Genomic DNA, 20,091 nt, shown 5'->3' with positions numbered 1-20,091 from the left:
AAAGTGTTAGCATTTGTGGCACAGTTTGACATTGCTTTTAGCGATGAGGACTTCACTGAGAAGTTTAAAGTACGCCATGCTAGCATGTTTTTGAAGGGGACCGTTGCTCATTGGTGGATCACTGAAAAGATCACCAAGGATCCCATTTGCACCTGGAAGGAGTTTAAGGATAGATTCTATGCTCAGTTTTTGCCACCAAATGCGGAGCAAACTCTCACCCAAAAGTGTGATAGACTTGAGCAAAGAGATAATGAAAGTGTGCAACAGTATGTCAACAAGTTTTGAGAAGTGTTGTTGGAGGTAACTCCTTTTATGCAAATCACTGAGGATGAAAGAAAGAGAAAGTTTCGCTCCGGATTGCAACCAACTTATCGTTCGGGCATTGAATTGCACCCGAAACATACTTTGCAACAGCTCACAGCCTCTGCTCTTGCTACGGAGCAATTGGTGCTCAAAATTAAGCAAGATCAAGGTGGTTCAAAGGGGAAAGACAAGGCTGTCCGAAATCTGCAAAAAGGTGGACAGCCACCTAAAAAGAACTTCCGGGAGTTCTCAAGGGAGGTAAAGCTGAAAATACTTGTGGCAACAAAGAGCACATGTTTCGACAATGCCCTGACCGCAAACCAAAGCACGAGGACAAGCAGACCAAGGCTAATGTACATGCAGTTCCCGACGTGCAGGGAAATAGAAATCATGATGCAAAAGAGCGGATGGTATGCAAGGCGGGGGGTTAAATCAAGGATCAGCTCGCCCGATTCATGTTTGATGATTGTGCAACCGATAACTTCATCTCTATACAAACGGCAGCTGCCTTGGGTATTGAGGTTGAGAACATGGGACCTCAGATTGAAGCCGAAGCTGCTTTTGTTGGTAAAGAGATGCAGGTTACTCCGCTGATAGGAAAGTTGCGCATACATATCCAGGGCTACCTTGATAATGAACATTTCTTAGTTGCACCATTAAATGGATGTGATGTATTGTTGGGCAAGCCATGGCATCATAGGCTTGAGCCCCGCAAAGAATACAAGGACCAACATGATTTCTTTTATGCATAAAGGCCGCATGCATTTCATTGATGCTGGCAAAGAAGGGGATTCCATCCCACTTGTATCTCACATCCAAATTAATAAAGCAATGAAAAAGAGTCTTTCTGCGTACTTGGTTTTTGTTCGTGATAGCATTGTACCAAGTCATCAAAATGTGGATGCTATGACTTATAGGCTGAATTTTCTTCATGCATTCAATGACTGTTTTGTTGATGCATTGCTAGGTGAATTACCTCCCCAAAGGCCCGAAGATCATCGCATAGATCTTGTGCTAGGTAGTTCTCCACCTAACAAACCTGCATACCATGTGAGTGCCGCACAACAAGAAGAGATCATGAAGCAGGTAAATGAGCTTTTAGAGAAAGGTTTGGTTCAGCCTAGTTCCTCACCTTCTTGCTCTCTTGTACTTCTTGTTCAAAAGAAAGACGGCTCATTCCGCATGTGTGTGGACTATAGAGCTTTAAATAAGCTTACCATCAAGAACAGATTCCCAATTCCGTGTATTGATGACATTTTGGATAAGCTTGATGGTTCGGCTTGTTTCAGCCGTCTTGATTTGAAGAGTGGTTATCACCAAATACGAGTGGTGCCACAAGATGTCCATAAAACTGCATTCAGGACAGCCTTTGGATTATATGAATTTTTGGTGATGCCTTTTGGTCTCACCAATGCTCTTGCTACGTTAATCGTATGATGGATAGGATATTCCGACCCCATCGCAAATTCACAAGAGTATTCTTTGATGATATCTTGGTTTTCTCTAAGAATGAGCAGGAACATAGAACTCATTTGGTCACAGTGTTTGAAAAGTTGCGGAAGCATAAACTTTTCATTAATGCCAAGAAAAGTGAGTTCTTCCTTTCAGAGATACATTATCTGGGTCACATTGTATCCAAGGATGGAGTAACAATGGATCCTGCAAAGATAGAGAGCATTCGGAATTGGCCAGAATTGCAAAACGTACATCAAGTACGTAGTTCTCTGGGATTACGTTCATATTGTAGGCGTTTCATAAGGTATTTTGCCATGATAGCCACCCCTCTACATGATCTCACAAAGAAGAAAACCTCTTTCAAATGGACTTCAAAAGAACAGGATGCTTTCTTGCGACTCAAGCATGCTATCATATGTGGACTTGTATTGATTGTTTCTGACTTGCACAAATCATTCGTGGTAGAATGTGATGCTTGTGGCGATTGTATAGGAGCTAAATCAAGAAGGGCATGCAGTTGCATACGAGAGCCGTCGTTTGCATGATGCTGAGCTTCATATGGATATCTATGAAAAAGAGCTCTTGGCTGTAATTCATGCCTTAAAGATATGGAAACATTATCTTCTTGGGACTGAATTTGTAGTCAAGACAGATCATCAAAGCTTGAGATACTTTTTATCTCAAACAAAGCTTTCGGAGAAACAGATGAGAATGGCAAACTTTCTTTCCATGTTTCATTTTCAGATTGTGCATACTCCAGGAAAGAAAAATGTGGTGGCAGATGCATTATCCAGGAGGCCTTATGTAGCTGCAGTCTCAGTGGCCTCTCATGGAGACTTATCTGCTATGCGAGATTTGTATCATTTAGATGCTGATTTTTGCCATATATGGACTGATTTGATGGCTGGTCATTCACATGCCTCTTATATTATCAATGAGGGTTATCTTATGAAGGATAATTGCCTATGTGTCGTGAAGGATTTGCGTCCAAAGGTTATGGAGGAATGTCACGCTCCACCTTATGCTGGTCATAGAGGTATCATGCCCACTACACGCATGATTGAGAGATATTTCTTTTGGCCAAGCATGCGAAAAGACATTGAGGCTTATGTACGTGCATGTATTACTTGCCAAAAGGTGAAATTTGACAGGCAGAAACCTCCAGGTTTGCTTCAGTCATTGCCTATTCCCTCGCAACCTTGGGAAAGTATTACTATGGATTTTATTATGGACTTGCCTAGATCCCAACATGGGAATGATGCTATTTGAACCATTGTGGACAGGTTTAGCAAGCAAGCTCATTTCTTGCCCGTCAAGAAAACCATTAAAGTTGATCATATGGTAAAGCTTTTTCTTGCTAATATTTTCAAGCATCATGGTATGCCTAAATCCATTGTTGGGAATAGAGATCCCACGACTACCAGCCTCTTTTGGAGGGCTTTATTTGATAACATGGGTACTAAACTTGAGTTTTCATCAGCTTATCATCCCCAAACGGATGGCCAAAGTGAAGTTGCAAATTCAGCTGTGTTGGATTTGTTGAAGTGTTATGTGGCAGACCAAAAGACTGCATGGGAGAAGTATCTTCCACTTGTTGAGTTTGCCTACAACAATACCATCCATGCCTCCACGGGAAAGGCTCCGTTTGAGATTATTTATGGCAGAGTGGTATTGCCACCCATCCTTCGTACAAAGGATGAGATTTTTGCAGCTGATGAATATGTTCGTGACTTGGATGTAGCCTTTGCTCAAGTAAGGACAGCCATTGCAAGGTCACAAGATAAGCACAAAATGGCTGCTGATAAGCATAGAAGGGACATGCAAGTCAAAGAAGGTGATTGGGTTTTGCTGAAATTTGAGAAGGCTAGGCTTCAGAAGAGGCCAGGACGAGAAGGATCATATCCTAAGCTTTCTCCTCGCTATTATGGACCCTTCAAGGTGATTCAAAAGATCAATGAAGTGTCATACAGGCTTGCTTTACCTAGTCATTGGAAGATTCACAATGCATTTCATGTGAGTCTTTTTCGGAAATATGTGGGGCCAGATCCTGACGAGCCTGTCATCACAGAAGATCCGCCAGAGATTGATGAGCTTGAGGAGATCCTCCAGCTAGAACAGATTGTCTCTCACAGGAGCGAAAGCTACCTGCAGGAAAGCTTTCTAGGAGATACCTTGTGAAGTTCAAAAATTATTTGCCTATTGATGCAAAGTGGGTAAATGAGGATTATTTTGTTGACTACCCACAGTTGTTGCAGGCATATCTTGAGGCTTTTCAGTTGAGGACAACTCTTTAGAAGCCCGGGGGGATGTCACCAATTGGCCGACCATTTGGTCCATCTCCAGTTTTGTGTCTCGTTCACTTGAGGCCAGGCCGGTGTCTCATGTGAAGAGGCTAGTATTTTTGCTTAACATGGACGGGAGCCAGACTGGTGCCACCCGTGTGTTAGCAGGATGGTGTCGTATGGACGGGAGCCAGACTGGCGCCACCCGTGTATGACCTGGACTGTGTTTTGTCCATGGGATTGTCACGCCATGGAAGAGGCAGTATTTGTGCCGTGTCTTGCCTATGGGACTGTCACTCCATAGGGAGGCTCGTGCCTGGAACTGTGTTTTACCTATGGGACTGTCACTCCATAGGAAGACCAGGATTTATGTTTTATGTCGTGCCATTTTTGTGCGTGACAGATATTTTGTACTTGTTCCATGAACGGGAGATATGTCCATGATACTATTTGCACATGCACTCATGTTTTGCATGTTTGAAACTGTTTTCGCATGACTTGTATTCTTGTGTTTGCTTGCTTGACGTGTCACTTACTGAGCGGGGATGCCTGCCAGTGAGTCATGAAGTTTGCTCTGTCTTCTGACGAGTTTTGTTGCATGTGAACAGGTGGTAAGTGTATTGCACTTGTTGGTTTAATAGTTTTATTCCTAACCTTTAATGTTATAAGGTTGTAAGTTCACATTCATTTAAAAGTGGGCACCCACTATGGGCACCCACTTGTGGGCCAAGGTGGGGAGGGAAACCCCACACTTAACCCCTTAAGTGCGTGGGGGTGGGTGCGTGGCCACCTACCCACACCACACCATGAAGCTGGCTGCCCCCATGCAAACGTGGGGAGCCGGCCAGCTGTGATCGTTTAACTCCCCTCCAACATCTACAAAATAAAGCGACCACCCTTCTGCTCACACACACATGATCGTGCGCTTCCATCTCCTCAGGCTGCTCCTCCACGCCTCTTTCTCTACAGGCTGCTCCTCCACGCCTCTTTCTCTACAGGCTGCAGCCAGGCTGTTTCAGCATCCCAGCAGGCGGCTGTGGCTTCTGTACGTGGTTGCGTTGGTTCTCTAGCAGGCGACCCTCTCCTTTGCAGGCGGCCATAGCAGGCGACTGTGCTCCTGTAGCCAGGCGGTTCCACCATCTCCTCAGGCTGCGCCACGTCCCTTTTCCTCTCCAGTAGGCGGCTACCTACTTTGCATAGTGGCTGCTCCATCTCCTCCATAGCAGGCGGCTGTGATCTGCTCATCAGTTGGCTGTGCTCCTCTACAGGCGGTTACACGTTCCCTCGATAGGCGGTTACACCTTCCCTTGATAGGCGGCTACTGGTGGCTCTGCACCTCCTAGGTGGCTACACCTTCTACACAGGCAGCACGACAGGCTGCTGTGCCCTGGTGTCCCTCTCAAGTAGCTGCACACAGACACCTCGGGTATTTGTCTTCCATTTGCGAGCTACAAGTAAGTAAATTCAGATTTAAGTAAAGAACTTCGTTGTATATCTGATAAAGGATTCTCTCTACGGCTAACACCCGTTCAGTGCCGGGTAGTCCAAGCTTTTGGAGAACCACGGTCCAAAGGTGCCGTGATCGGGAGAGCCAAGCGTTAGTACGGGAGATTGTGCGTGGTCCTGGAACACCAGTGGGGCGCTCTCCACGGATTCCAGTGAAGGCACAGGACCGTAGAGACTGGACCACTCAAGTGGTCGCTCTCCTTCGAACATCTACTTCGAGCCTCTTGTTTGGTATTGTATTCATTTTGTACATGGACATCATTTGGTTCATTGAACCTATGGAGCATTGTATTTGTTAAATACTCCCAATAATATATCATATATTGAGGGGGGGTCGGCCCGTTCCGGCCCCAGTGCTTGTGTCCATCTATCAACATTTCATTTCATTTCAATTTTCAGTTGTTATTAAGTTGTCCATTTCAAATTGTGATATTAAGTTGTGCTATTACGCGTGTGGGTGTCCAACGGAGTCTATTTCTACTTGTCGGGATCGGTTTCATTGGTATCAGAGCACGGTTGTTTCCCTCTTCTTAGTGGGGAAACGAACTTGTGTATTGGACACCCCGCTTCTAGCACACTTAACACAATGGACAGCCAAGGCAACCCTTTGGAAGTACCTAATTTGAGGGGCCCATCAAGTGCCTCACGTGGTTCTGATGCTGTACGAGGAAGGCACAAGCCCCTTGAAAGGGTAAATGATAGTGATTGTCCTGCTGCAGAGCCCCGTCGTGTTATGCAGTGCTCATGCGTTTTCAGTTGATGGCACCATAGCTTCTCGCCCGACAACCACCCCCCCCCCTTCCCCCGCGCGGCGCGTGCGGTGACTGTTTCAGTATTCCCAGTGACAGTTTGCTTCCCTGGTCTTCCCAAAGAGTATTGCAACCTCCTTTTGATGCGCTTGGCAGTATCCTTGGACAGGTCATTCAGACCCCCTCGTTGGCAGCTTCCAAGGTCGCGAGGGCGGTTGGTCTCCCATCCATGAGGGTGCTCATAGCCTCACGAGAGAACCTCCCCCAGTTAATCACAATCCCCCACCTTGACGGCTCTCAATTTCAGCCTCTTGCTGGTAGCAGTCCTCTGGCCGGAGTCTATTGGCGGCTCCTCGGATCATGGGGTAAACGGTGGATTATTTCTTTTTCCGGTGCCTACTGATGGAGTCGTGTTCTTAATCTGGCATGGTGGTCCCTCTCTGTACTTGTGTGATCCTTCACGACTCTCATCCGGATGTGGGAGCCACAACCTTCTCCTTCCCGTTGAGTGTCACCCTGGCTATGACTGGGACCGCGACTTGATTGCCTCGACCATCCGGGATTAGGCCATTGACTTCTCTCACCACATTGGCAGCCTTTGCCAGACTGACACCATTAGCCAGAGTTAGCTGCTAGCTAGGATGGAGCTAGACAGCTCTGGCCACAGGTTGGAGGACGGGTCCTTTGAGATGGAAGGGATTGAGGTACATCTGTTAGCTTCTCTGTGACCCAAGATTGCAGGTAGATAAACTGCGAGGTCTGCCCTCAGTCCACTCTCAACACGGCCTGAGCAGAGTGGGCTTTGGAGCGTCTCTGTACTCAGACAGGCTGTGACTAGTTGCCCTCCAAACTAGTTTCGGAAGCCTCACGAGCCAAGTGGAACTGGAGCAGGGTCCATAGTCTCTTCTCTTAGACATGCGGATAGCATCTTGGAACGCCCGAGGCCTTGGGGGTGCCCAATGCTGCAAACAGAAGATGGTTGTCAGAGAGGAGCTTCAACACACCTTGGTGGGTGGTGACATGGACATGTGTTTCATTCAGGAGCATCATCTCACAACGGGTGGCGTTTGACGCTGCGAGAAGATTCTCCCGGGGCGCAATTACACTTATTGGTCTCCCGCCATGGGTCCCTAGAGGAACCAGGGCAGAATGTGTATCTTGGTCAGCAGCCAACTTCTGGCCCAGATGGTGGATTCTGGTGTCATAACTCCTGGACGTGCATAGTGGGTGATTATCTCTTAAGGAGACCCGTGTTGGTTTCTTCAACATCTATGCCCCCAAGGGGGCTGCAGACCGTGGTGCTTTTTGGACTCAAGTTCGGCAACGACTACATCAGGCGGACACCTGGTGCATGGGAGGGGATTTTAACATGATTGAGTCCACAGAGGACCGGAGTGGTGGCAGTCAAGACAGTAATGTGATGGGTGCGGAGGGCATATCTTGGGAGAAGCTGATCTTTACCATTCAGGGCCAGGATGCCTGGCACCTTCCAGAGTTTGGTTGGTGGTGCAATTAACATTTTGGTAGGTACCTATCCTCCGCCTAGGCGATCCGTGGAGTCAAGACTGCCAGCAGACCGCTCGTATCCTGGATCGCCTTATCTAGGACCTATAGATTTGTCAGAGCATTGAGGAAGCATGAGAGGCTTATGCTTTTTACCCTGGCATCGCTGCCCATGACATGGACAGGACTCTTCAGGAGGTCAGCTAGATTATGCAGTCACTTTCCGTGAGGAGGAGAGAGGCCTTCACTGCAGCGTTGCGCCTCTTTAGCATCTAGAGGAACAGACCCTCGATTGGTGCACTGATGGCAGCTGTAGCCAATCACTTGCCTTCAAAGATGGTGGTTTTTGACCAATGTTGTCTTCTCACAAGGGATGACCTTTTGGAAGGTAACAAACATGACCCTGATATACCATCTTTTTAAGATGTTTAGAGTGGCGTTCATCCAAATGTGGTCCACAAATTAGACATGCATGGTAACCACTAGTTGACAAACCCGTATAAGGAACCCACAGGTGATATAAAACCTCAATATGTTTATGAGAGGATACGCTTGACATGCATAATAAACTTTAAAAATATGACGTATACCATCCTTGCAACAGTATACCTGAGCACTCATCAAGACTTGGATAGTCATGCATGGTCCACATCAATATAGCGTTGATGCTCACATCTCATTGATTTCTAGGAGGTCTGTAGTCTGGACATATCTTCTTGCACATGAACGGCTTGCCATAAGGTCTAAATCTCTGCAATTAATGGTGCCATGTATACATCCATGTTCTTTACTTTATATTTTCCTAGTACGAGAAGAGCGAGCATCAGATGTTCCTTCTTGATACTCATCCATGGTGGAATTCCATAATTCCCCAAAATCATTAGCCATGTGGACCATGTTGTGGAATGCAATCCGAATGGATTTACACCATCCATTCCTAAACCAAGTTACAAGTGCCGAGGCTCCTACTTAAACTCTTGCCATTTTTTTTCCATGCTGCACAACTGCACGTTGCTCAGTGCCTTGGTGGACTAGAGACTGGAGTACATGTATATGGTAGAGCCTCCTTATGGACCCAATCAAAGTACAGAGTCAAGTGTGATTTCTTTTCAACCACAGGTCCACACCATTGGTGGGATGGTGTGTACAGCCTAGGGGACCTGACGGGACAGTGGAATCACACCCACCTTGGGTATGGGCCATCGCCTTGGACTTTTACAGCTTGCTCCTTACTGTAGACCTTGATTCCCTCTAGTGCGCCAGAGTGTATGGAAGAACACGAGGGTGGCCAGTTGTGAGCAATTACTTGCATTCTCCCTGCACCATCGGGGAAGCACTGCAGGCTTTTCCCCACAGGAAGTTCCCAGGCAAGGATGGCCTATGAGTTTGCCTCTTCCTGCAGCACTGGATCTCATGAAGGTTGGCTTGCTGAGTGCCTTCAATGAAATTGTGGCATGGGGAGTCATGCCCGAGCGGCTTTCACCACAGGGTTTGATCCATCTCATCCCCAGCACCATGCTCAGGATGGTATTTTCAGCTGCATGGGTGTGAGGCGTCATGGTCTGCTGGACTTATATTCCTCTGCTCACACTCAGGTTCTTATTTAGGGCACCAGGGGAGAGTGCTTTCCATTTCCAGACGTGTGCGCAAGGGCTGCCCTTTGGCCCTCTCTTGTTTTGTTTGTGGCGGAAGCCACGAGCAACTTTCTTAGAACATAGGAGGCAGGTACCCAGGGCCTTTGGCTGCCCATTAGGACTTTGGAGGAGCTTTTGGATGCAGAGTTTGCTGACAACAGGCAGCTTTCCTCTCTGGAGATGAGGGGAACTTGCGACATTTTGCTGCAGCGATGAGGTGTGTCTCGCCTCAAGGGCAAAGATCAACTTGCGTCTTTTGGGTGGGTTCCTCTCCCACTTTGGCTTGGTGTTGAGTTGAGGGTTTCAGTGGATCCCATGTGGCACCCTCATGCGATATCTTGGGTGCGAGATGGGTATAGACATCTCCCTGAAGCAGCAGATTGTCTCCCCTTCTTCTGAGCATTCAGAGGAAGATTTTGTACTGGAGCTCCGGGGGGCTCTCTCTGGCTGGTCGGGTCATTGTGGCCAACCAGGTTCTTTTGGTCACCATGTGGTAAATCACTTCATGCTGGGCTTTCTTGCGTTCTTGCATAGGCCAGGGGCCGCCAGGCTCAACAGCTTATCATGAACTTTCTTTGGGCAAGGGGCAATGGCAGAGCCGCCTGTGCCAAGGGTACATGGAGAGTCATAATTCAGCCGCGACACAAAGGGGGCGTGGGGGTCATTGATTCATTGATCCAATGGTCTAGAGCAGGGCTGTACTGGGCAAGTTGATAGTCTGTGGCCTTTTTCGAGGCGGAGAGCTGTGGAAGGACTTCCTCCTTGTCCACATCTCATCTCTTGCACTCCCTTTCTTGGCGGTCTTGGGTCCCGAGCTGCGGGTGGATCTTCATGCAAGCTGGCACGTGCAAATTTAAATCCTCCTTTGAGGACAAATTTGCAACCAGCCTTCTGCGAACTTGGGCCTTTCTCTGCCCCGCCCTCTTCTAGGTTCCTCCCTCCACCGCCAAGGAGCGCTGTCAATAGCCCTTGATGTGGAACCACTCTGGTTACCGAGTGGTCACTAGTGCAAGGCACGCACTCACATTCCGTGGGGCCAGATCTGCGTGGGTGCAACCCAGTCCTTTGGTGATTGATCCACCCTCAGACGGCTTCCTATCTCTGTCCAGACCAAGTGTCTCTCTAGACTGGCTCCGAGGAGGGAGGAAGCTCATCCTTGACATCAAGTTGGCTATTCATCTGGATTAGTCAGGCTGGGCAGGCAGATCCAGATGGCTGGGGTTGACGGCACACCAGCCGTGGCACGGCACTGAAGCTCTCACGGCGTTCCCCTCGCTTCCTCTCTGACTGTTGGAAGCGGATGTGGGATAGTTTTTGACTCAGGAAGGTCACTCTTTTCCATTGGCAGCTTGCTAACAGCGGCCTTGTGGTTGGTACTTAGTTGGTGGCGGATGGCCAGTCTCCTGTACCAGGTGTGGATTTCACTAGGATTCTCATTTGGGATTTGCCCAAAGGCGCAAATCGTTTGGTGGTGGATCCTTCAGCTCTTTACAACAAATCCAGGGACTTCACTTGGGGGCCCATTGTGTGGGCCAGAGGCAGGACCAGCCCTCCTCTACGAGGAGGATGGTGATGGCATGGCACTTCAGCTTACACACTTCAGGATCGCCGCCATCACAGCATTGATGGCCTCGGTGCCCCCCCTGGATACCCGACACCCACACTGACCGAAAATGGGAGATCATTAGTAGCATCGTGACCTGACACATTTGGTGTAGCGCTACAATGAGGCTATAGGGGACCCTTTCACTCTTCCAGCAAAGTCCATCAGTGGCATTTGAACGGACATTATCCACACCATGTGAGGACATTGAAATTTGTTAGCAGGTGACTCAGACTGCATGCAACGCTGCTGCATGCATATTTTGAGTAGTGGCTCTTTCCTCACCTTCATGGATGGTGACATTACTTGTGGCTTTTTTCCCCTCCCCCCAGGATATAGTCTTCCACACTGAGAGCAGCCAGCCATAAAGGGAGCACCCTCTTCCTTTCCTTGGGTTGCTTTTGGGTGGACGTTTGTTTTTAAGTAATAGAGGAACCTTTTATTGGAAAAAAATAAGATTATAAAGATGCCTTTATGTATGATGTTGAAGCTGGTAAAGCATGTTTGCTTTTGGTTTTGGGCCTGCTAGAACCTAGTTGTGGGATGTGCACTTGGTGCTAAAATCCATTAACTGGACTGTGCAGCACTTGATATAAACCCCCACGCACACCCCCCCCTCCCCTCCCCTCCCCGCCCCCCCTCCCTCCCTCCCCCTCATCCTCTCTCAATAGATTCATTTATCAGCTGGAAATGAATGTTTGCAGAAAGTAGACAACCACAACCCTGTGAGGACAATGCAGAATAGGAAGGCATGCTTCCTCCTTGGTTGGCTGCTCTCAGAGGGAGGCTACATCAAGAGACAACACGGGGGGCAGGGTAGAAGGGGGGGTGGGGTGGGTGGCTGGGTGGTGTAACATGGAGCGGAAGTCTTCGTATTGGAGGATCCTGTCAGACAAATGCTCACACTGTCTTCTGTATCTTGAGTTTCGCGAGTTTAGCAATCCACTTTAATACTTCAAACTTTAGAGAGAGAGATGAGAACTGTAACATGTAGCGGAAGTCTTCGTATTGGAGGATCCTGTCACATAGATATGAGAGAGAGAGATGAGAACTGTAACATGTAGCGGAAGTCTTCGTATTGGAGGATCCTGTCACACAAATGCTCACACTGTCTTCTGTATCTTGATTTTCGCGAGTTTAGCAATCCACTTTAATACTTCAAACTTTAGAGCGATATGAGAGAGAGAGAGATGAGAACTGTACACCGTATGGGGTCCTGAATTACCCACTGAAGGGCCCCCTATCCCGTTACCGAGATAGTATTTGCTTTATTATCTTTAAAGAGACCGACGGTGTGACTGACGATAAGCCAAACGCAAGACCTCTGAAGACCAGGTGTTGGGCTGAACTGTGCACTGTTGTAGAAGCACCAAAGATGTCCAATCTTGAGCCTATGTACTTCCCAATGGTACGAGGGAGGGATGCAAAGCTAGGGCTGAGAGAGGGGCTGTTTGGGACTGTTCTAGACTGTATATGAATGCTGTAAATGAATGAGAATGCTGCGTATTACCTTCACCAAGTGGCTGGAGCAAAACGATGAATGGATGAATGCTGAAAACTGTATGGATGGAGAAAACGCAACGCTGAATGCTGAACTGATGCGTTTTATTGATGGAGATGGCTGAATGCTCATGCGTTTGAGGCACCTAGGGCTGTAGGAGACAAACACTAAAGAGAGAGGGCTCAAACTACAATTGCTTATTCTGCTGAGGCTGAGGATGACAAGCGCTTGATGGCTCTCTTGTTGAATATGATGAATGACTAAATGATTATGCAAAGCCTCTATTTATATTATGGACAAGATGTGCCAGTCGGCTGGCTACAGTGCTGGCCGACTGCACATGTCCAAATAAAATTTCTAAATGATGCATAAAATGCTGGGAAAAATACCAGAAAAATCCTAGATAAATCCTGGATGCTATCTCAAGTTCCTGCAATGGTCTAGATGCTATGCATGAATGATGTGCAATATGCAGGATGCTTTTTGACGCAAACCCTAAGGTTTCTACTGGCTGTATATGCATGAATGTGTCTCTTTAAGTGGGTTAAGGGACTGAGACTGACTGACTGACTGACTATGGCTGAGAATGACCTACGTAGCTCGTGCGTGACTTATCTTGGACTGAGGATATACAATGGGGTCACGGTGTACGACAAATATCATCCTAAATGGAACTAATACTGTATAGCTGTTGCACTGATGATGATGATGAGCCAGCTTGTCACCATGCACTACAGTGCAGAGTGCATGTGACATTCCCTCCTGCTTAGCTTGGCGACAGGTTAATGGCTTTCAAGTAGTCCGCCAACAACTGGGGGTGCTCCTGAAAGAACTCCTCGTCTAGCCATACGGCTTCGTGTCGATCTTGGAATTTCGTATAGAACTGACGTATCCATCGACTGGAACCATGCTGACAACGATGAAGAAGGATCTGCTCGGGCTCGATGACTTCTGCTTCGTCTACCACGTCTGGTTGCTGTTCATCTGAAACATCAAACACTTCTGGACCAACATATGGTTTTAGCCAAGAAACATGGAAAACATCATGCGTTGTCCAAGTGGTAGGCAACTTTAACTTCATGGAGACATCACTTAACTTCTTAACTATTGGGAAAGGTCCAAAACTACGGAATGAAAGCTTGGGATAATGCTTGTCCACTTGTTTCAATCTTTGTTTCGTGATACGCAGATAGACCCAATCCCCTTCCTTGAAGTGGACATCTCGTCTAGACTTACTTGCCTGTCTGTGAATTGAACAATGGCGAGACTCAAAAATTGAGGGCCAAACTGAGTTGAGTACCAAACTCTGCAGAATACTGATCTTCTATGCTATCTAAGTCTTTTTCAGAGATGTTGAGAATGGTAGACTCCTGAATGGTCTGGATGCTGGTCTTTCTACTAAGAACATCTGCTACTGGGTTATGTTGACCAGGGATGTACTTGATCCTTCCTCCAACCTGGTGGAAGAGCTGACCCTGTCTAGTGTGCTGATTATTCCACTGGGCACTTGGCATCGTCAGGAACCACTTAAGTGCTTGGTGGTCTGTGATGACTGTGAAAATGCGTCCATAAGGAACAGGTTTCAAATGTTTAAGAACTGACTGCTGTTCTAGCTTGCCCTTGAAAGTCTTGGAAAGACAAGAGGAAAACTTGCTAGGAGGTTCTACTAACTGTGGGATACTGGGTGGGAGATCATCCTTAAAAATGTCTGAATGAGAAAGGAGATCTACCAACCGAGGGACTGAAGAAGATGAGACAGCGGTTATCGATGAGATAGAAGCTGTCTGAGCATAAATCAATGCTCCTTCTACTCCCTTGCGGATAGCATGTCGGGCCTAGAGATGAGAAATCATAGGAGTGCCAAGAATGCTCCTATCTCCTCGAATCATGACAGGCTCAGGAAAACCTTTAGAGATAATAAAGGTGTCCTGTCCCCAATTGGAAATAGGTTCATACTGACGAAACCACTGAATTCCTAAAATCATGTCACATTCCAAAAGAGGAGCGACAATGAAATCTCACTGGAATGAGGCCTTTTGAACTTGAAAAGAAAACTGTTGTGCCCGTTGAGATATGTGGGTGCGGAGACCAGGTGTAAACCCGTCTACCTCCAAATGATAGGGCACTAAGGTACAGCTCATGTTGGTAGCTAATTGGGGAGAGATGGTGTCCTCAGAACTGCCCATGTCAAAAAAGATTATGAACTGTCGGCCCTTGGCAGAGCCATAGGCTCGGATCAGGCCTTTCTGTGTGATTGTCGCCTCACCCTCCTGCTTAGCATCAAGTACCACGGATGGCATGGGATGCATAGAAGGTAAGATCTGAACCACATTGGTGGTAGCAGGCGGGTCTGGAGGAGCGGGGGATATTGCGGCAACCGTGGCAGAAGACTCTTTGGAGGCTTGCTCCGCTTGCCTTTTTGGACAATCCTTCTTACCATGCCCAATGGTATGACATAAAAAACATCAGTTTTTTGGCTGATGTTGTCTTTGCTCCTCTGGAGGAAGATAGTCTCTAGTGATGCCTGCTTGAGCCTTTTCCTCACGGGTTTTCTTAGGCTTGGATTCCTTACCCCCTGAACTAGAGCTAGGACTGTCGTCTGTCTTAGTGTCTTTAGAAGACGCGTTACCTTTCCCTGGCTGGGCAGCGAATTGGTGCTGTTGGGGTTTGGTACTGGACTGAGATGACTGCTTGGGCTTGCCTCCGTTCATCTTCATTTCTTCTTTCTGAGCGAGAGTCAGAGCCCGGTCATATATACTGGGTTCAAATATACGAACTGTGAACTGAATGTTAGAATCCAATCCACGAATGAATTGCTCCATCTTGGCTTGCGCATATAACCCTAACTGGTGTGCTAAAGTGATAACCTTGGTGGAAAACTGAAGCACTGGGGATCCGTTCTGTTTGAGTCCATAGAACTCATATGCCAGACCGGTCATGTACTGGGGCAGGAGGAATCTGGTCTTTAGGTCATGTACAAAGGTATCCCAGCTGAAAGCTGTGACACGTGTGGTCTGGTTTGTATAAAGATTAGACCAATGCTGCCACCAAGTGATTGGCTCACCAGTGAGATGGGGGGCCGCTACGTGGACTCTATCCTGAGGATCTGTGATCCTAGCTAATGGAAAATGAGCAGTAAATTGATGAATAAACTAACTTACTGCTAAATGATGATCACACTTACCATCATACTTATTGAAATTTGGGTGACTGCGAATGACGGTAGTTGATGTTGCGGACTGCTGGGGCTGATGGCACCTGAGGCTGGGGATGCTGAAGAGAGGTGCTGGTATCTAAGATGGATGGCCTCCTTTTCCCGTTGGTGCTTGAGTAACATACGTTCTAGATCGAGCTCTCGTTGGTGCTCCCGAGCGGCGAGTTCAGCCTGATGCCGGTCTTCGTCGATCCTGCATTGGGCTTCCTCATAGTCCCATCTTTCTGCTTTTTCTTGTTACTTTCTAGCTTTTGCTTCTGCTTTTTCTTCTCTCCCTCGGGCCTCATCTTCTCTCCTTTGTTGTTCCATCTGAAAGAAGAGGGAGATGTAGTCGGGTGCTGCTGGAGGCGGAGGAGGACGTGCTGTTGTTGCCTCCAAGAGTCGGAGACACTCCATGAGCAGCTGGTTCTGAGCTCTAAGAAGAGCTATGGTGTCTACGGTAGACAGAGGAGCAAGGTCTTCTTTGGGGGAGACGTCTTCCGGCTGATGAGTACTCTCCTCTGTAGACATGATGCTGAAGTCCGTGGTTGTGCCGGAACGCAATCTGACCATCCAAGGATGCCCTCAGGCTAGGATACGGTGTGTGTGGACAAGCTGAATCTGATACCAATGTAACATGCAGTGGAAGTCTTCGTATTGGAGGATCCTGTCACACAGGCTCACATCGTCTTTTGTATCGTGAGTTTCGCGAGTTTAGCAATCCACTTCAATACTTCAAACTTTAGAGAGATATGAGAGAGAGAGATGAGAACTGTACACCGTATGGGGTCCCGAATTACCCACTGAAGGGTCCCCTATCCCGTTACCGAGATAGTATTTGCTTTATAATCTTTAAAGAGACTGACGGTGTGACGGACGATAAGCCAAACGCAAGACCTCTGAAGACCAAGTGTTGGGCTGAACTGTGCACTGCTATAGAAGCACCAAAGATGTCCAATCTCGAGCCTATGCACTCTTCCCAATGGTATGAGGGAGGGATGCAAAGCTAGGGCTAAGAGAGGGGCTGTTTGGGACTGTTCTAGACTGTATATGAATGCTGTAAATGAATGAGAATGCTGCGTTTTATCTTCACCAAGTGGCTGGAGGAAAATGAAGAATGGATGAATGCTGAAAACTGTATGGATGCAGAAAACGCAAGGCTGAATGCTGAACTGATGCGTTTTATTGATAGAGATGGCTGAATGCTCATGCGGTTGAGGTGCCTAGGGCTGTAGGAGACAAACGCTGAAGAGAGAGGGCTGAAACTGCAATCGCTTATGCTTCTGAGGCTGAGGATGACAAGCGCTTGATGGCTCTCTTGCTGAATATGATGAATGACTAAATGATTATGCAAAGCCTCTATTTTTATGGACAAGATGTGCCAGTCGGCTGGCTACAGTGCTGGCTGACTGCACATGTTCCAAATAAAATGTCTAAATGATGTATAAAATGCTAAGAATGCTGGAAAAAATACCAGAAAAATCCTAGATATTGGATGCTATCTGGGGTTCCTGAAATGGTCTAGATGCTATGCATGAATGATGTGCAATATGCAGGATGCTTTCTGACACAAACCCTAAGGTTTCTACTGACTGTATATGCATGAATGCGTCTCTTTAAGTGGGTGAAGGGACCTAGACTGACTGACTGACTGACTATGGCTGAGAATGACCTACGTAGCTCGTGCCTGACTTATCCTAGACTGAGGATATACAATGGGATCACGGCGTACGGCAAATATCATCCTAAATGGAACTAATACTGTAAAACTGTTGCACTGATGATGATGAGCCAGCTTGTCACCATGCACTGCAATGCAGAGTGCATGTGACAGGTGGGTGTTGATACCCTCTGGAGTCTGGGTGCCGAGAACAAAAGTTGCCACTATCTTCACTGGCTGGAAAGATGCCCAGCTGTGGCAGACAGTTTCAGCTAGGCAGTGAAAGGGTCTGCAGATGAATCCACATGCCTAGGGGAAAAGGTTGCGAGCTCTATCAAGTCCCCTTGACACACAAGGTTTTTGGAGCTGGTTTGGATGGGAAATAGTGATAGTTTGTCCTGATGTGGAGATGCTCCAAGTGGGAGCGAATGTAGGTCTCCAAGTAAGACCACTTTGCAATGGCCTTGTGTCCATGTGAAATGAGCCATCAAGCTCTTTGTAGCTGGAACAATCAAGCTCCAGACTTGCTTCTGGTGAGGCCTAGCTGACGGCATCCGTGAGGCAAAGGTAGTGAACAAACGGAGAAGCCAATGACTAGGTCCCAAATGGTGTTAGCCTCTGAGAAACTGTCTCAAACTGTGTTGGGGGCCACACTCAGTGGGAAGGAGAAGACAGCAGCCCCTACATCATGCTTGGTACATCGGGAATACTAGACAGACTTGAAGGGGGGCGGCCACCTCGACAGTGTCGCTCGTCTTGACCAGGAGACACTCGAAGAATCCTTTATCCCTTGGGTGCCCCATGGTTTGAGGGGGCCCACCCGGGGACTCTGGGGATAGAGTTGATACTGGGAAGAGGCAATTATTGTCTCCACACAATCAAAGAATTGATGAAATGACCGGGGTCCTGCTGGGCTGTACTAAAGGTGTGAAAAGTCAAGTCAGCAGTCCAAAGATATGTAGGATCACACAGGCGACCTCCCCCACTGGAGTCAATCGCCTCAGTCTAATGACCCTCTGACTAGGAAGGAATGGGCCCTTGTTTGGGACCCCTCCAAGGAAGTGGGAGCAGCGTGTGGTCTGGTAAAGCCTCTACCTCGAGTTGCTCAGCAGAAGTATCCTGTGATAAATGCCTCGCAGCCCCCGTGCGGGGGGTGGTGTTGGGGGGAGCATCAAATTGCCAGTATTGGCGCTTAGGGTGGGGCCAGGATCTTTAGGGACCTCCTATGGAGGTGCATGCTCTTTGTCCAAACGCCAATGAAATGTTGAGGGCAGGAGCGCGCAATGTGGCCGTTACGGTGGCACACAAAGCAATGCCCAAGCAAGTGGGAATTCAATCTGCTTGAACCATCCAACGGCAGAATCATGAGCAGTGGGTGAGGTTCTGTAGTGAGCACCGGTCTTCCCAACAAGGGTGGCTGAGCTGAACTAGATCTGTTACTGGGCCTGAATGTCAATGATGTGCCTGCAGGAGGTCTCTAACCTGACCCCTAGCTGGTTTGCTACCAACGAACTTGCAGTTGTGAAGCCACTGAGCTGGAGAGGAGCAAGAGGTCCAGCTCTGAAAAAAGAGATTGGAGGGCTGCCTGGGTCAGGGCAGATGGGTCAGCTACTATGGAGTCATCCGGAAAGGGAAAGGGAAAAACCAGAAGTGGCTGACCAATTGCCGAAAGAAAAGTGCATTGCTACTAGGGAGCAACCAAGAATGGACAATAAGCCAGAGGGGAGGGGCTGCGTGCTGGTAGTGGGAGCTCTTACTCCACATGGTGATTGGTAGGCATAACCTTCCTATGGGGAGGTCATTTGTTTTGCCCTCTTAAATCTGCTCTCTTGTGATGCAGTGTGGGACCTAAAATTGCAACCAAGATCCAGACAGATCGTTTTTTAAAACCTTGCACAACTCCACTTTCATTTTAGGGATAATTAAAATCATGTTGTGAACATATGGGTTCTGTCTATGAGTCTTTAAATAGTCCCTTTCCAAGTGTTGCTAATGTTGAGTCATCTCTCTCTGTAGCAGCATTTCCCTCATTTGTGTGTGTTATGCTGTGAATTTTGATCAGTGAGCATAGTGAAAGCGCAAATGTGGTGGGCCCTGGAGTGACGGTTTCAGCTGAAGTCGTTGGAGTCATGCCTGCAAGTGAGATTTTCCGACTTGTGCTCGCGACTTTCAAAATCCGTAATTGGTCTCTCTTTGCCAATTGAGAGCCCTTTGTCAGCTCCAAGAAAACCCTGGGAATACACATCTAAGATGAGCATTAAATCCAGAGTTTTGGAGATTGGAATTACCCCTCAATTATTATTTTTCCCAAAGGGCTTCAAAAATCAAAATCTGGGTGATTCACTGTAATGTGTATCTTTCTCAAAAAAGTTAAGCAAATGGACACTGTCGAGAAGCTTGTCATCATAACCATTTTAGGGTTTTGGATATACTAATCTTGTGTTGTCTTTGATCTAGCATTTACATTGGTTTGTTTGTTTATCGTAAAGTGCTACTAATCTTTGAAGTTCTTATTATGGATGATCTATATTGGTTTAAAATTGATAGCAATGCTAAACCTTGAGAGATTAAATTTGTCCAGGAGAAATATAGATTTACATTTCATGATTTCTTTTATCCCTAGTGTATTTCTTCAAGATTATTATGTACTAATTACTACTATATTACAAGTGGATTGGTTAAAATTACAGGTTGGGAGGTGT

The 20,091-nt window shown here is 47.3% G+C and overlaps 1 protein-coding gene across 3 annotated transcripts in view; it reads left to right on the top strand.

Annotated features, from left to right (window-relative positions):
* The window catches only part of LOC147623035 (uncharacterized), a 72,412-nt gene extending 52,573 nt beyond the window's left edge, over positions 1–19,839 (top strand). For all 3 annotated transcript variants that reach the window (XM_086821062.1, XM_086821060.1, XM_086821061.1), the window contains one exon: positions 19,452–19,839. In XM_086821062.1, coding sequence (XP_086677188.1) covers positions 19,452–19,593 — 142 coding nt within the window. In that variant the 3' untranslated portion in view covers positions 19,594–19,839. The remainder of the gene's footprint in view (positions 1–19,451) is intronic.
* Positions 19,840–20,091: the final 252 nt, after the last annotated feature.

Source organism: Cibotium barometz, chromosome 27, assembly GCF_041138505.1.
Source record: "Cibotium barometz isolate CiBa-2024 chromosome 27, ASM4113850v1, whole genome shotgun sequence".
In the NCBI taxonomy this organism is placed as follows: domain Eukaryota; kingdom Viridiplantae; phylum Streptophyta; class Polypodiopsida; order Cyatheales; family Cibotiaceae; genus Cibotium; species Cibotium barometz.
Note: the sequence above shows the minus strand (reverse complement) of the source record. Positions and strands in the feature narration are given on the sequence as shown.